The 17,857-nt window shown below is 52.4% G+C and overlaps 1 protein-coding gene across 8 annotated transcripts in view; it reads right to left on the bottom strand.

Annotated features, from left to right (window-relative positions):
- The window catches only part of LOC307183651 (protocadherin gamma-C3), a gene marked incomplete at its 5' end in the record, with an annotated part of 178,578 nt that overhangs the window by 7,610 nt on the left and 153,111 nt on the right, over positions 1-17,857 (bottom strand). For 7 of the 8 annotated variants that reach the window (XM_079916467.1, XM_079916475.1, XM_079916473.1 and 4 more), the window contains 2 exons: positions 1,421-1,509; positions 8,873-8,931. In XM_079916467.1, the coding sequence (XP_079772593.1) occupies positions 1,421-1,509; positions 8,873-8,931 (148 nt within the window). Of the gene's footprint in view, positions 1-1,420; positions 1,510-8,872; positions 8,932-11,861; positions 14,447-17,857 lie in introns of those variants that run through there. The other variant, XM_079916469.1, reaches the window with a different exon arrangement.

Here is a 17,857-nt window from a genome sequence, read left to right as displayed (position 1 = left end):
AGAAGTTTGGCCTCTAAATTTATTCAGCTAAAAGGGAAACTGAGGCTGAATGGAAAGGCAGACACGGTCACTGGTATACAAAGGGCATGAACTTAGGAGTCGGGCTGGCTTAGGATTCCCAGTTTGCAGCTCAAAATGGGGGCCCTGGAGCAAGCGACTTCTTGGTTCCCTCATCTGTCAAATGGAAGGAATTAGACCTGCCTTGCAGAGCTGGTGAGAGGATCCACTGACATGTGGCCCATCAGGTTTGCCTAGCATCAAGTTTGGGGCAGCACACAGGCACAACTGTAGTGATTACAGTTCTGACTTTACTTGGTTCTCTACCCACCGGGCCTCCAGACATGCTGGACAGCCGGGCTCTCGGTTCACTATGTAAGGCCACTGCCGGCTTCCATATAAGCCCAGGACTGGCTTCTCCAGAAGCTAGTCCTTATTAGCCGGCGTTATTCTAACTCTACCTTCTATCCCACCATGGGTCAAAAAAGATAATCGTTAATCAATTTTCACCATTGCATATCATGCCCTTCCTCTCTGCCAATCCTATGCTGAGGCCTTACATTCTGCCCTCACGACACCACAGTGAGATCTGTTATTATCGTTCGGATTTTGTAGTCAGTGAAACTGCGGTCCAGGGGGCTTAGTCACTTGCCTCATGACTCACAGCTTAGTGGTGGCACGAGGGTTTGAATCCAGGCTGGCCTGCCTCCAAAGCCTGTGCTCTTAAGTACTAATGATATTATTCCGCCCCCCTCCGTCCCCACTGGCTCAGGACTCTTCTTACTTTTCAGGGATGAAAACCATCACCTGAATCTCTATTGTTGAAGTTCTTTGTTAGCCTTGTGGGAAAAGCAAAATCCTGCTCTGCAAGTGGGGGCCACCAAAAAAGACAGTGTGTGCTCTGGACACTCATGTCCAGAGTGTGTGCTCCCTGCTGGGAGTATCCACACCCACTTCCATGGATTGAGGGCATGTATGTGCCAGGCCCAGTTCTATGTGCTTTACGGTATCATCTCACTGAATCCTTACAACAATCCTTTGAGGTCGCTGTCCCCATTTTCTCGTCTGAGGAAACTGAGGTTTAGAGAGATTAAGCAAACTGATCAAAGTCACAAAGGTAGTTAGCGGCAGAGCTAGGACCTGACCTATAGTTGTCCCTTCCAAGGCTAGAATTTTAACCACTACTCCCTACTTCTCCTGCAAGGATCTTTCCCTGTTCATTCCCCTCTGGGCATCCCAGGACCACCCCCATCCCTCAGCTATTCCCTAACCCGGCTTTATATCCTGGAATTATGGGCTGCCTCAGATCGGCTGAAAGGTCCAGAGGAACCACATAGGTGGAAAGCCAGTCTCAGGGCACGGTGCTGTGGGATGCACCCCAGAACCCCAGGTCTCCCACCCCACACATGCTGGCACAACTTACCACTGGCGGAGGCCAAGATCATGGCTTGCAGCATCTCTGTGTCAAACTGGTTGTTGGGCCAGGTGCCGGTTTCATCGCCATTTTGGGATCTGCGGAGAGAATGGGATGGTGATCACGGTCTCCCAAGCCACCAGCTCATGCCCCTCCTGTCCTCTCCCAGGGCTCCCACATCCAGTGCCTATCCCCAGCCCATGCCCAAGACCTGCTCCCTTGCAGCAAGGTAGGAGGCATATTATACAATCCTTCAGAAGCCAGACCGCCCCCCCCATTTGCCAGTCCCCCAAACCAGCTTTCTACTGTTTCAGACACCATGGCCCTTCGAGGGAGAGGGCAGGATGCACTGAAGCTTGCCCGCCTTGAGGGAGCAGTGGCTCACAGTGAGGGGGAGCAGACCCTCTCCTGAGGACAGTGAGGGTGGGAAACGGGAGAGAATGTACCAGACCTTGACAAAGGTGAGAGGACCTCGGGGGAGAGGCTGGGGGCCCCACGAGACACGGAGAGAGGTTTCTAAAACTCAAGTCTGATCACTTCAGTGGCTCGCTGAGCCCTCAGGATAAAATCCACAGGCACACAAGGACCAGCCCCTCCTATTTCACAAGAACACCCCCAACCTCGCTCTCAAACATTCTATCAGAAACCTTTTCTGAGGCGCTTTCCCTAATTCCTCAAGCTCTCTCTTGCGGCACACCATTCCCTAGAATGCAAGTTCCCTACCTCTGCCTTGGTAACATGAATAGGTTGCCAGAGGGGACCCCTAAGCCCACCCAGGCTGGGTTAGGTGCCTCCGCTGTGCTCCCACCCCCACTGTCTGCCCTGCGGTGGCTCTAGTCCCACTGTGACTGCCACTGTCCCCACCTGTCCGCTCCACCCCCAGACCCAGCTCCTTGAGCTCTGGGACCAGGACTGTGCCCGTTTTCTACTGAAGCACCTAGTTAAGAGCTTTCGATGCTCTAAACATTGAGAAAAACACGAGGTGATTCCTAATTGTTAAAAATGTTAATCTGTAAAAGAACTCTAAGGGATGCTAGCCCAACTTGGATTTTTCCCATAGTAACTATTTCCATGCTTTGGGGGGGGATTTTCAGGGATCAAATGATTTCCATTTTTGAGGGGAAGGGGAAGCAGCCTGACACACACGTCTATTAGTCGACCTTTGCACCATCTGGAACACTAAAGTTCCTCAATAAATGTTTGTTGCCTGAATGAATGGGGAAAGCCCTGCCCAGAAAGTTAGGCTCACTATGAGGTAAGAAGGGTTTGGCACCAGGGGAGGGGCTGCAGGGAATGCCTTGAAGGCAAGAAGAGAGAGAGAGAGAGAGAGAGAGAGAGAGAGAGAGAGAGAGAGAGAGAGAGAGAGAGTGTGTGTGTGTGTGTGTGTGTGTGTGTGTGTGTATTTTGTCACAGTGGCTGAGCACAGTCGAGAGCTGTTTTACAATTTTTCCAAGGTCTGTCCCTGCTTATGGTTTCCCCTGATCTGGAATTCCCATCCCCAGGCAGGTGGACTCAGTCTACGGCTCAGACCAGCTGCTGTGTGGTCCCCTCTACGGGGTCACAGCAAATGTAGAGTTAGGGTTGGAGGAGAAAGCAGGAATGTCATTTCTCCCTCCACAGAATGGGAAGAGCTGGGATTCTGGGTTCATTTATTCAATCAATATTCATTGAGCAAGTACTGTGTGCCAGACACAGGACTAGGTGCTGGGTTTGTAGCTGTGAACATGACTGAACTAGTCTGACTTCACCATGCTCGATCTCCATGGAGAGGCTGATATTAAATAATTACACAATAATTGAATTGTAATTGTGACAAGCAAGTGCTATGGAGGCAAAGAGCAGGGGTACAGGAGAGTTCTGCCTAGTTGGGGTTAGGGAGCCAGTCAGTCCAGGCTTCCTCAAGGAAAGGACAGGGTATTTAAATCTGAAAAGGCTATCCAGGGGATCTGCAGGAGAATGCCAGCCAAACAAACGTAGGAGGAGTGATAGAAAATCAACACTGTATAACTGCTGATGTAAAAACCGATTCAGGCAAGGCTCATCAGTGAATATAAAAGCAGCGAAAGGTTGCTGCACAGTCTCATATATCACCCACAGATTACTTATTAATCACCAATATTTAAAAATATCTTTGTAACAGAGAGATCTGGGAATACCACTTTAACCCAGGGAACAAATTGACAGGAAATGATTCCCAGCAGAAAGTGTACAATGACCCCCACGCAATATTCTTATCAGACTCTGTAAGCTGATCTCACCATGAGAAAATGATCAGCAAATCCAGACTGTGAGACATTTTGAAAGACAACTGGCCTGGACTCTTTAAAACATGTCTATGTCTTAAAAAAAACAACCCTCCAAAAGGTAAGGAGGCTGTTTTAGATTAAAGGAGATGAAAGAGAGGTAGCAAGCAAATGCAATTCGTGTTCCTTGATTGAATTCTGGAGTTAAAAGAAAAAAAAAATACAGGTTGAAAGGACATTTGGGGAACATTTATGAAAATCTGCTAGTAGACTGTATATTATTGCATTAATGTTAAATTCTTCAAATGTGATCATTCTTTTGTGGTTATGTACGAGAATGTTATTGTTATCAGGAGAGAGATACTGAAGTGTTTCAAATGTTATGATGTCTGCAACTCTCAAATGGTTCAGGAAAAGAAGTGTGTGAGGTGTGTGTGTGTGTGTGCATGTTGAGAGACAGAGAGAGAGGAGAAAGTAAATGTGCAAAATATTAACAATTGATGAATCTAGGTTTAAAAGAGTATTTGGATGTTCATCATATGACTCTTTCAACTTTGAGAGGTTTGAAGCATTTCAGAGTAAAAAACTGAGGGGTAAAATGAAGCTAACTAGGAGAAGGGTAGTGTTGTGAAAGCTTTCCAAGCAGAGGGAGCAATACCCCGCAGCCTCTGAGGCTGGGAGGACCTTGGTGAGTTCAAACCACTGAGAGAAAACCAGTGTGGCTGCCATAAGGCGCAGTGGTGTCAGGGCCTGGGGCTGCAGAGTGTACACTAAAGATTTTGGTCTCATCCTAAGAGCTCTGGGAAGCCACTGAAGTATATAAAAGGGGGGTTGTCATGATCAGATTTAAGTATTTAAAGGTCATGGTTGCTCCTATGAGAAGACTGAGGGTTGGGGGTACCTCTGGGAGGACGGGAGCCCAGTGATGGAGCCTCAGCCACCTCTGTCTCCATGAAAATCCAGGAGTCCTTACTTGCAGGCAGACTGAGCTCTCTCTGGGCCTGCCCGGGGGCGCAGGGCTGAGGCAGGTGGCCTCAGGCCGAGGTGAAGGGCCTAATGGGGAAAGAGTGGGAGATCAGGTAGGGGGGTGAGCAGCAGGGAGAAGAGCTTTGGGGCTGTGGGGTAGACAACAAACAGGGTCGGACACCAGGTTAGGATGCCCTGTGGTGGTGGGTGATGGTGTTGAGGGAATAAAGGTGAGTGGAAGGGTGGGCCTGGAACCATGATGGCCTGGGCGGAAAGGATTCTTGGGAAATGATTGAAGGCTAGAGGCCAAGCACGTGGGCAGGAGATGAGTAGAGAGACAGACTTCTTTTTGAACCATTTACTCAGAACTTCTTATTTCTGGGTAGTGGGCTGACTAAATTACATACATATTGTCTATTTCAGCCTCAGAACCACCTACAGATTAGTGTTATTATCCCTATTTCCCAGCAGATGAAACTGGGCTCAGAGAGGTTGAGAGACTTTCCCAAAATCACACAGCTGGCAACAGGCAGAACTACAACCTGTACCCACTATGTGCCAGTGCCTGTGACAGGCCCTAGGATTTAAGAGGTGATATGATTCTTGCCCTAAGAAGTTTGTATTCCAGTGTGCTGTGTGCGTGTGTGTGTGAGGGGCAGTCCCAGAGGCTGGGCTGTAAAATTATGAGTACTTTTTCTTTTAAACTGTTTTCTCTATTTCTCATGTTTCTATAATGAGCGTGGGTTATTTTATAAGCAGAAAAAAAATAAGATGCTATTTGTTTGTTGAATGCCCAAACTGAGGGAGAGCAGGGATAGTGTCTCTCAGGGGAGGTGGAACAGAAGGGGAAATGGCAGTGTGGAGCCATCCAAGGAGAACAGTGTGGGGACCAGGGAAAGCCAAATGGAGACCCTCCTCTGGGCAGAGGCTGGGAACAGCTGCAGGGCGGGGCCTGGGGTACAGCCTGAGAAAGGAGAACTGGCTTGCTGGGCTCAGGGCTTGAGACAACAGCTGTTGGGATCAGAAGCCAAAAGGAGGACCTGAGCAGGGGGTAGCGGTGGAGAGAAGCAACACCTGGCAGGCAGGGACTTCCTTTTGTCTAGGCAATGGGACAGGGCGCTGGCTTGAACTTGAACCAGGTTTACTGAAGAACTCGACGCTAGTCCTGCTCTGAACCTGGTGTCCCAGTAGCCAAGGTAGGCCAGAGAAGCACTGGGGAGCCAGAACCAGGCTTAGACTGAATAAGAGAAATCTCCCCTCTTCATCTTCTCACCCCCATTGACTCCTCAGAATGGCAGCAAAGAAAACCTGCATCATTCTGCTGAGGCTGAGAGGCCTCACCACAGGACCTTTGCACATGCTCTTCCCTCCACCTGGAATGCTCTTCCCTGTTTCCTTCAGCTGGTTAATCCACAGCCTCATTTCCTCCTGGATGTCCTCCTGCTCCCTGACCAGGTCAAATCCCTATTTTATACTCTCACCACCAGGAACTGCTCTTCACAGCACTTACGGTAGCTGTAATCTTACTATTTTTTTTGAGTAATTATTTGGTTCCTATCTGTCTCCCTCAACACACTGTAAACTCCCTAAGGCAGAAGTTATGTCTATCTTATATCTCCTACACCTAGAATACTACCTGTCCTACGGTAGGTGCTTATTAACTATTTATTGAATGAACGAAAGGGGGAAGTTATAGTTGCTGGACTGGGCCCCTAACATTTGACTTCATCTGGGCCCCTGTGCAGCTGAATCATAAATGTTTGTTCCATCCCCCTCAAGTTAACTAAGGAAGCGAGAGCACTGCACCTTCTCCTCCATCTCCCCAAGAGCTCCCTCATGTACTTTAGGCCACCAAGTCTCTCATTTGATGAAAAGGGACTTGAGGCAGCCAGTCTAGAAGGCACGTAAGAGTCCAACGGCTAATAAGGACCTGCTGTAGAGCACAGGGAACTCTACTCAATACTGTGTAATGACCCATATGGGAAAAGAATCTAAAAAAGAATGGGTATGTGAATATGTGTAACTGATTCACTTTGCTGTGCACCTGAAACTAACATAATATTGTAAATCAACTATACTCCAATAAAAATTATTTTAAAAAAAGGAGTCAATTGGTGGGGCTCTCAAGTTCAGCAATGAATTCTGCTTCAGGGCCAGTATACGGCCTGGGGTGGCGGTGGGTAAAGGGAGCATGAATTGCCCTGTACTTCTCATCACCTCAGCTCAAATGGCACTTCCTCCTGGAGGTCTCCTCTATCCCCCTCCCCCATTACACTCACATGACCCTCCTCCCAGAACTTGCCATGATTTGTAACTAGAAATTTTTTTAGTGTGATTTGTTGTCAATTTTCTGTGTTCCCTGCTGGCATGGCAGCCTGTAAGTGCAAGGATCGTGTCTGCTTGTTCACTCTTACAGGCCAATGTTTAGCACAGGGCCTGGCTCATAGTATATGCTCAATAAATATTTGTTGAATGAATAAATACACGAACGAATACATGAACGACCTAACGGATAAACCTGTGGGAAGGCTGGCAAGACCAGCAGAGAGAAAGGAGAAAGCTGGGGTCAAGGGAGGGGCAAGGGCAGTCCAAGCCATCTGGTTTGCTGCCTTCTAGGGGCCTGCTAGGATCTAACTGCCTTGAGACCTCGGCAGGACTCACATGCCCAGAAGCTGGAGTCTCCACCGTACACCAGGGTGTCCCGGGTTCTTGTGGCAGTGAGGGCTCAGCATCTGGGGAATGTGGGCAGCAAGTGTCCAACCAGCGAGGAGGTGGGGAAGGCAGCCCAAGCTCTGCCCTCCGTCTCCTGGGCTTCTTGGACTCCACCAGGCTCCCAGGGTCACCAGACTTCTAACAGGGAGGCCTGGCCCAGAGCTGACCCCACTCCCCTCAAACCAACTGCAGGTCTTTTGCTGAAGTCTTCCTCCCCTCCACCCCACCCCTGCCCGCTCGCCCCAGGGAGTTCCTGTCTTAGCAGGAATTCATACCAGATTGATCTGAGCAGCTGGGGCAGCCTGGATGGGAGGGTGTATGGTGGAGAGCAGAGATCAAACGCTCTGTCTGTGAGGGGCTGGGGAGGGAGAGAGCCTGGGGGGCGGGCATGTGTGTGCTGGCTTGCCCACAAGTTTTAGGAAATGAGAGACAGAGAGAGAGACACACAGTAAAAGACAGGATAAAAGAGAGAGAGAGAGATAAAGAAAGAGCAACAGAGAAAGAGACCCATTAAGGCAAAAAGAGACAGACAAGAGACTTAGAGAGATATACAGAGAGAGACAGAGACAGAGACAAAGACAAAGGAGACACAGAGAGGCCGAGAACAGAGAAGAAAGGAGAAACAGTGAGAGGGAGAGAAAGAGACTGGAGACAGAAGAACACCAGGACACTAGGAAATGATGAAAGAAGGAGAGACAGAAGAGAGGTCAAGGACAGAGACAGGGAAGCAGAGACAGAGGGAAAAGGAGAAACAGAGACTGAGACTAAGGCGGAGTCACGTTTATTCATCGATTCCACATTTATTGAGCACCTAGCCATAGCAGGCGCAGCAAGAGGCACAGATCAGTGCAAGTAGACACAAATGGTAAGGACCGAGATACAGCAATAAAGAAAGAAACTGAGATCGAGACGAGAAAGAGAGGGAGAGGCAGAGATTGCAAACTAACGTAGAGACTGAGCCGAGGACGGTGAGAGAGTGTCAGAGACAAAGGGCCTGCAGGCAGAGAAGGCTGCAGGCTCTCCGTCCCCAGCCCCACCGCCAGCTGCCTGACCTCCCTCCCCTCAGCCTCGGCTCTTTCCTGCCGGCTCAGGAGGAGGCTCTGGCTGCTGACAGCTCCTCCCCTCCTCCTCCTGTCCCAGATTCCTCTGCCTGAACCCCAGTCAGGACGGAGGCCAGCCAAATCTGGAGCGGGAGGATGGAGCCGGTGGATAGGTATAAAAACCTTCCTCTCCGCCCAGAGACCTCTTTGTGACCATCCTTTGCTCCCACGGAGCCCCCAAGATACAGGAGAAGGTTTGTGTGGTGGGACGCAGGGAAGGGATGAGTGTGTGAATTGCGTTTCCAAAATAGCCAGAGTAGGAGCGTCTTCCTTCTGGGGTTTGTGTACCAGCCGCCAACATACCAAAACCTCCCTGAAATCTGGAACTGAGGGAGGAAGCCATTTGCAGCGAACGCTGAGCCCTCCCCCCATCTCCTCCCACGTCATCACTGAGAAAAATGTCGCAGAGGAGAGGGTGGGCTGGAGAGGCAGTCACCTACCCGCTGGTGCCGGGTCTCTGGGCCTGGGAGAAACGCCAGTCCGTGTTGGGCGGGGCTTGCTGTGGAGAAAACAGAGGGAAAGGGGCTGAGTACCCAAATGGGGTAAGATGAGGGCGAGGTAGGCTCATTTTCAAAGACAAAATACACCTCAGGTCTCAGAGGTCTGAGGTAACAAAGAGATAAAATCACAGTTATCTGACCACAGTGAGCAAACCCAGATTCCTTTCCTAAGGAACCGGCCCCTTCCTCCCTGCCCCCAGACTCAGAACTTCTGAGCAGAGATTCAAGGGCTGAAAGCATCTTCTGTGAAACCGGGGGGAGGGGTGCAGAGAAGGCCCCCAAAAGTCGCAGAGGTTTTTACATGAGAATTCCACCGGCCCTAGAAAGAATTTCATTCAGCTCCTCAGCTGGGAACAAAGCATCCTCTGCGGCAAGATGGCTGCTGCTCTGGGTAACCCTTTTCATGCCAGGTTGTGCCTTTACACATTCAGAAGGACACCCCCTTCAGACCCCTGGCTCTCAAGGATTCCTTCCCACAGCTAAATACATTATTAATTTAGGAGTTATGCCAGACTGGGCCTTTGGATGGCAGGGCATCCAAGCCCCAGGACACCTCCCACCCCCAGAACTCTGTGCCAGACAATGGCTTTGACTAAGGAGGAGAGAACAAGGCAGCTCTGTCTGGAACAGAGAGAACTGCTGGGATGGAGCCCGGCAGAGATCAAGCTCCCACAGGCTCCAAGGAGAGCCAACGCAATCTCCAGGGCTCCCAAGGGGCAGATCTGTAGCCCTCTCCCACCTGGATGAAGGAGTGGGACTCTAGCCAGCCACTTCACTTCCAAGACCCTCCCAGCCTTTGCAGAGGGTGTATTATCCCATCACACACTCTCATGGAGCACTTCTAGAGCCACTTCCTCTCCATTCTGGGGTGCTCTAGTAATTGTCACACTCACTCCCAGGAGCAGAGAGGGAGGTGTGAGCACCTCCGATTACACTGGGGAGAAGGAAGACCCAGGGCTGCCAAATAACTCACTCTAAGTCTCACAGGTGGCAGTGATGTAAGCAGAACCCAGAAACTTAGCATCCCAGGTACAATAGGAGTTACAAGCACCATTCTGGAGCTGCCATAGGGAAGGGCACAGGGATGTCCAGCTCTCAGTTACTATATTCTTAGACACAGCAGAATCTACATGGAGATGCAGGAACCATGACAGACTGGAGGACAGGAACTAGGCCAACTCACAACCTACATAAGGACAGCGGGTCCAAGTTTGTTCGATTAGGGATGCTCAGGAATAAGGAGCCCCGGTAGGCTTTTCTTCACGTGTTAGGCTCTAAAGGGGAAAGAATGCCCCCCTTTGCCTCATGCCAGCAGACACAAACCTTCTCTCCTGTTCTCCAGTTTTACAAGTACCAAGTGATTGAAAGCACAAATTCTGGAGTTAAGACAGACCTAGATTAGATCTTTTTCGACCACTTACCCTGTGAACTTGAGCAAGTCACTTGAGCTCTGTGAAACTCAGTTATAAGAGGGAGGATTCCAGTACCTACCCAACAAGTGTGGGGAAGAGCAAAGGAGACGCTGTGGTTCTCTAAGAGGAAGTTGTAGTAAGGCTCTCTCAATTAGCTATCAGAATCACATGGGGGTGTTGTTCCAAACTATAATTCTGATTCGAGGGGCAGGATGGGGTACGGACATATTTTGAATAAAAGCTCCTGGAGTTACAGAAATGTGTGCTTTTTACCATTATAGTTTCCCCATGTATGCAAGCACCCTGCTGGCTTCTGGCAGAGAGAGGCCATGGCTTTCCAACAACCAGGGAAAGAAAGACTTGCCAGAGTGTCAGATAATTTGGTCACTCGCAAAGCCCTGATCCTAGATCGCTGGGCACATGTGGTGACGACGGAGCCAAAAGCCTATGTCTTAGCGTCCAGAGCCCAGGTGTTCCAGGGTCCCACTTCCCACCAGAAGACAGGTCGGTGGTGCCACAGAGGGCCCAGGCGGCCTGTCCTATAGAGGCCTGTTCGCTCGTCCCAGGCCGGACCCCACCGTCCCTTGGGCCACAGGGCAGCCTGGCCGACCCGAGCTAGGCTTCTGGGCTGGAGGCACCGCCGGCCTCCGCTCTGAGCCCTGGGCCCGGCGGGATCCGCCAGCCCGCGGGTCATAGAGTGCTGCCCGCCCCGCGCCTAGAGCGCCCAGAGTGGCTACACTGCGGACGACTCTGGCTCGTCAGGAGGCGACCGGTCCAGGTCCGGGCGGGGGCGGAAGGCGGCTCCAGAGGCGTCAGGGGTAGGACGGTCACAACTCGGGCGCGCTCAGTCAGTACCTCTGAGGCGAGCAGCAGGGTGGGAGGGAAGCTGTGAGCGGGCTGGAACAGCCAGTGTACCTGGCAGCGAGCGGCTGGCAGTAAAAGGCGGTGTACGCGGAAGGCCAAGTGCGAGGGGGCGTGTGCGTGCGCGGGTGAGGCGCGGCGAGCCCGTGCGCGGTGCCTGGCTCGTGCGGGCCCTGAGGGCGCGCTTCTGCTCTGTCCACAGACGCGTTGGTTTGATGTGGGAATAAAGAGGGTTGGGAATAACAGCGAGGTCACAGGTCAAAGGAGTGGGGAGAAACCTAAGAAGAAACCTCAGGACCAGTGGAGCGTGCCCGCACCGGAGCCTCGGAGGCTGGCTGCAGGCGTGGATCTGTGACCGCCTCCACCCGGACCCCGGACCTGGCGGAAATCGCCAGAATGATCGCCAGACCGCAGGCTTTTCTGAATGTGGGGTCGGTCCTTTCCTGTCTCCCCCTCAACCACAATCACCATCACCTCCCCGGGCTCAGAGCCCCATCCCTGCCTCGGCCACACCTCTGGTTCCACACAATCCGTCCAAACAGTCCCGACATTCGGGCCGAGCCCGCACCAGAGGACCGGATGCCAAGTTCAAAGTCCCTGATGCGGCTGGGCGGCTTCTCCATTGCCGCCCCCAGGGATCGCGCTGAGCCCCTCACCTGGCTCCGCTCCCGCAGCGTGTTAGAGCGGGACCGGAAGGTGTCAGGCTCCTGTGCCAGCGCTGAGGGCTGCTGGACGCTGAGGGGCCTTAGAAAAGTGAAGTCACTGCCGTCCGAGGCTGGTGAAAAGCACGTCCTGTAGCAATGGCTGTGCGAGTCTGTGGGCCGCAGCGTCACCTCCATGTACTTGAGTGTGCCGTCTGAGCTCACCTGTAGGTTGGGGCCGGACTGCTTATAGAACTCCCGGGAGGGCGAGTCCTGGCGCCCACAGCACTCACCCCCACCCCCATCCCCGTCTGCGTGCCCCCGAAGGCACTTAGCTGACAGAAAGGTGAAGGTGACTAAGGATAAGAGACTGACGGCCACAAGAGCCACAATGAGATAAAGGGTAAGGTCTGAATGCTCAGGAGGGTGTGTGAGGAAGTCGCTGGATTTGGGCATTTCCTCAGGGTCCTTATCCTCCAGAATCAGAAGCACTGTGGCTGTAGAGGAGAGTGAAGGGTCACCATTGTCCCTCACCAGGACCACCACCTGCTGGGTGTCAGGGTCATCCTCCAGTAAGGCCCGGGCTGTTCGCACCTCACCAGTGTGTGCAGACACCAGGAACAGTCCTGGGGCTGTGGACTGTGGCAACAGTGAATAGGAGAGCCAGGCGTTGTGGCCTGCATCAGCATCTACGGCTGTCACCTTGGTGACGAAGGAGCCAGGAGGGGCAGAGCGAGGGAGACGCTGGGGGACTGAGAGATCCCGGCCTGGTCTGGGGTGCAGCACGGCTGGGGCATTATCATTCTGGTCCAGGACAAACACATGGAGAGATGTGTTGGCGTGCAGTGGGGGAGAGCCAGAGTCTCGAACGCCCACCACGATCTGCAGCATCTGCAGCAATTCGTAGTCGAAAGTACGCTGGGCAAACACCCGCCCATCCTCAGGGTTGACATACACAAAGGAGGAGGCTGGGGCTCCCTGAATCTGATTCCCTACAATGAAGTAGGTGAGGCGAGCATTTTCCCCAGCGTCGGGATCAGAGGCAGCCACGGTGCAGAGAAGGGAGCCTGGAGGCCGGTTTTCTGGGATGTAAGCAGTGTAGAGCTGCTGGGTGAAGCAGGGTGCATTGTCGTTCACATCTGAAATGTTGAGTCTGACGGTGAGATGGGCGTGCAAGGGAGGTGAGCCCCCATCGCGGGCCAGCAGCTCAATGATATAGTGGGATGTGGCCTCACGGTCCAAAGGCTGGCTGGTTAGCAGTGAGTAGTGGTTCTCAGAAGGCTTAATCTGAAATGGCAGGCCCGAAGAGATATCAAGGCTCACTTCACCATTTCTCCCTGAGTCTCGGTCCCGCACATTAAATAATCCCACTACTATGCCCACTGGTGTGCTCTCCAGGACAGGGTTGACCAAAGAGGCCAACAGTACCTCTGGGGCGTTGTCATTCGCATCCCCCACATCCACTTGAATCACACAGTGGCCTTCCATGGCTGGCTGTCCTTGGTCACGGGCTCTTGCATGAATTTCATAGAAACTTGATTCCTCAAAGTCTATGGGACCCAACACACGGATTGCTCCACTGCTAGGGTCTAGGCCAAAGAGATTCCGCACTGCCTCAGATGTATGGTCTCCAAAAGAATAGTCTAGTTGGCCATTGGTGCCTTCATCTGGATCAGTGGCATTGAGGCGGAGCAGCAGCGTACCCACGGGCGCATTCTCTGGGAGTCCCACACGTAGAACTGAGGACTGGAAGGTTGGAGCATTATCATTGACGTCCAGCACAGTGATGGAGATAAGGGTGGTCCCCGAGCGGGGTGGGATACCCCCATCCACAGCAGTGAGCACCAGCTGATGGCTTGCCTGGGCTTCACGGTCCAGCTGCTGCTCTAGCACCAGCTCTGGGAACAGCTTCCCATCTTTTAGGGTCTTCACATTCAGAGAGAAGTGGCTACTGGGGCTCAGCGTATAGAAGCTCACGGTATTGGTACCCACGTCTGGATCCTGGGCACTATCCAGTGGGAACAGTGCCCCAAGTGCAGCTGATTCTGAGATGCGTATCTCTCGCTCAGGGGTGGCAAAGCTAGGAGAGTTGTCATTGAGATCCAGGATTTCTACCTCTACACGGATTAGTTCCAGCGGGTGTTCGGTCACCACCTGTAGTGGCAGCAGGCAGCTGGTGCTGGCTCCACACAGGCTCTCTCGGTCAATTTTCTGATTCACTGCCAGAGCACCACTCACCAAGCTCAGGGAAAAATAATGCCCACTCTCCTCAGAGCCCAACCGCAGCCGGCGGCTCAACAGATCTGTCAGCTTTAAGCCTAGATCCTGAGCAACGTTCCCCACCAGCGTCCCCGGCTCAGACTCCTCCACCACTGAGTAACGAAGCTGCCCAGACACCCAGCCCCAGGAGCACAAGGACAACATGCACAGCACTTGCCATTTCCCAGCGAGCTGCGGGGGTGTCTTGGGCCCCATGACCCAGAAGTCCCTTCCTGGACACTGACTCTGTGCTGTCCTGTCTCGAAGGCAGACCCAGGGCTTGGGATGTTGCAGCTGAAATCTCTTATGTCTCCTTCCAGCCTCTTAAAAAACTGCTCCGAGGTTTGTCTGCCTGCAGCAGTTCTTCTTAGTCACCAAATGGCGGGGGTGGGTTGGGGGGGGGGAGGGGAATCGAATCTGAGTGGAGCTGGGGAGCTGGGGGAGGAGAGGCGGGCAGGAAGAGCAGATCCCCCACCTTGGCTCTGAGTCTGATTGGCCCAAAAGTCTGTGCTCCCAACCAATTATCAAGTCTCCTCAGTCCTGGAAACCTTAGGAACAGGCGCTGCAAATCTGTGTCACAGAAGCCTCCTACCTCCCCACTCATTTCATGCTGCAGGTTGATTCAGCCCCCTTGGCAGCTCAGATGGTGCTCAACAGGGAAGACAAAGTGGTACAGAACTTCTCAGTGTTCTGTCCCAGCAACTTCCTGCATGACTTCAGAAGCTCCCACTACTTTGCTTGAACCAACAAAATTTTGTCCTTCTCAGGGAGGCAAAGCCCATGTGTTAGCCCCTCCCTACCCCATCCTACCAAACACTGCCAAGGTGAGAGAAAAGATTTGTCAGGACCCTTTAGAGTCTTGCTCGGACTCTCCAGCAGTACTTCGAGGAATCTCAGTGTCAGCTGATGGCTATAAGGATTCAATTTTTCTGAGATCCCAGACTTTAGCTATGGAATGGGCATCACAGCTTGTGATAGGAGGAACATTTCTAGGACTGATCCAGGTCACCCAAGGAAGATGACTAGAGTCTAGGCATGGCCTCTAGGCTTTATGGTTTCATCAATTCAGAAGAAACTACTTAAAGACTCCCATAGTGGCTGTCTCTATGAATTCCTCAGCAGTAAAACAGGTTTAGATATTTAGTGATTTCACTTATTGCCTTTTCCTCCCAAAGAGGTAATGTTCCCCTGCCCCAATCTACTGAATCTAGCTCAAATCCCAGTGGGGACTTGATTGGGAGTCCTGAAGACCTGGACGAAAAGATCCCTGCTTCCACCTCGATGCCTCTCTACTCCCTGGGCTCTTTCTTCTTTTTGCTCTCTGCTATGTTTCAAGCAGAGAGTCCCTTTCACCGTGGATTAGGGAGTAGATGATGCTGTGGGGCAAAGATATTAGCTCCCCTTAACCTAGAGTTAAAGTGTTCCAGACCCCGGCCCCCTCACATTCAGGAAGAGTAGAGAAAGCAGCCACCGGGGTTTAGGTGCACCTTGTGCACAAGAGCCTTCCATATGATCCACATTCCAGTCGTGTGTTTCCACAATACCCTGCCTCTTGATCACTTACTTTCAATTCTTACTCTCAGATAAGGGCATAACCCACCTCAAGTACTAATCCGTGAAAACTCCCTGGTTAATTCACAAAACACTTCTACAGCATAGCATCCACCACATAGTTACCACTCACAGCAGTGGTGACATCACTACAGGCTCTTGCAGAGAGACCAGTACTCTCTGGGACATGGCCCAGCCACACGCCTGCCTCAGAACAACCCTCAAGCATTGGCTGAGCCTGCAAAGGTCTCACCTCTAGCCCATAGAGAAGATCAGAGGGTGGGCAACTTGGGCGAACAGGTTCCCCTGCCATAGGTGCACTGGGTGACTTCACCATCATGAAGCTATCGCTCCGAGTGGGTGCAGAAGCCAAGGGTGTACAGCCATGAGAGTGGCCGCCCACATCAACAAACTTGATAGGATCATCTGACCCTAGCTGGATTCGGAGGATCCCATTGGAAGGAGGAAGCCCCTCTCTCCTTCGAGATCGGGTGAGACAGGCACAGGTGCCAGCAGGAAAGCAGGTCACTCCACAGGCAGCCCCACGCAGGCACTTCGAGATTAGTGCCACGAATGAGCCAAAGGAGACAAAGCAAATCGCCACTAGAGATACAGCCAAGTACAGGGTCAAGCGGGATTCTCCTTCCCTTGGAGCTGAAGATTCTCGAAGATCAGGGACAACTGGATGAGTGTCTTCTTCCAAGGACACCAGGAGAGTAACGGAGGTAGAGAGTGGTGGGCTACCACTATCCTTTACCACAATGACCAGCTTCTGCGGCGGGAGATCAGCTGGGATGGAAACAGCCGTCCGCACCTCCCCAGCATAGCGGGAGACTGCGAACAGGCTGGGATCTGGGGCCTCCAGGAGCTGATATGAAACCCAAGCGTTGTAACCCGAATCCAAGTCCACAGCGGTCACCTTTGTAACTAGGTGTCCAGCACCAACTGATGGAGGCAGTGCTTGTGGACATAAGGAACCAGGTCGGGCTCTAGGGCGGAGCACAGCTGGCGCATTGTCATTGAGGTCCAGTACAAATAGACGAACTGTTACGGTGCTACTAAGGGGTGGGTTGCCCCGATCCCGGGCCTGCACCTCAAACTGCAGTGTCTGTGTTTGCTCATAGTCAAAGGATCGAGTAGCATGAACAGCTCCCGTCTGGGGGTTCAGAGAGATGAAGGAGGAAGCTGACACATCTCGATTTCTGGGCTCTAGGAGAGAGTAGGAGATAAGGGCATTCAAGCCAGAGTCTGGATCAGAGGCTGCAAGGGAGCAAAGCAGGTCCCCTGGGCGATTGTTCTCTGGAACAAATACTTCGTGTGACCTCTGAAAGAAAGAGGGTGGGTTATCATTCACATCTGAAATATTGAGGAAAATGGTCCTGTGGGTACTCAGAGGAGGGCTCCCAGCATCAGAAGCAGTGACCATGATATCATAGCTGGATTTGGCCTCTCGGTCCAAGGGTCCAGCAGTCACCAGGGAGAACTGGTTCTTGAAGGCGGACTTGAGGGCAAAGGGCAAATGGTCAGGAATACGGAGGCTCACATCTCCATTTGAACCTGAGTCGGGGTCCTGCACACTGATGAGCGCCACCACGGTGCCAGGTTCTGCGCTCTCAGGGAGAGTCCCAAGCTCTGAGGTCACTGTGATGTGGGGGGCATTGTCATTTACATCCAGGAGATCCACCCGAAGGCTGCAATGTTGCTCCATGGCTGGAGAACCCCCATCTCGAGCCCGAACATCAAATTCATAGTAATTCTCGCTCTCAAAGTCTAGGGGCCCCTGAAGAGTAAGCTTTCCATTAGTGGGGTGCAGGCTAAAGAGATTTCTCACACGATCAGGGGTGTGACCACTGAAAGAAAAGGTGACGTTACCACTGGGACCCAGGTCTGGGTCAGAGGCATTGAGCTGGATGAGTAGCATGCCGGCTGGCGCGCTCTCCAAAACGCTAATCCTGTAGCTGGATTGCTGGAAGGCTGGGGCGTTGTCATTCACGTCCAGCACTGACACCCGGAGCTCCGCTGTGCCAGATCTCGGGGGGTTCCCTCCATCCACAGCAGTCAGCACTAGGCGGTAGTCTGATTGCTTTTCCCGATCCAAAGGCTTCTCCAGGAGCAGCTCTGGGACCAGGCTGCCGTCGCTGCGCTTCTTGACATCCAGTGCAAAGTGTTCATTGGAGCTTAGTCTATAGCTGCTGATGGAG

Source organism: Stenella coeruleoalba (genome assembly GCF_951394435.1).
Source record: "Stenella coeruleoalba genome assembly, chromosome: 3".
Classification (NCBI taxonomy): Eukaryota; Metazoa; Chordata; class Mammalia; order Artiodactyla; family Delphinidae; genus Stenella; species Stenella coeruleoalba.
Note: the sequence above shows the minus strand (reverse complement) of the source record. Positions and strands in the feature narration are given on the sequence as shown.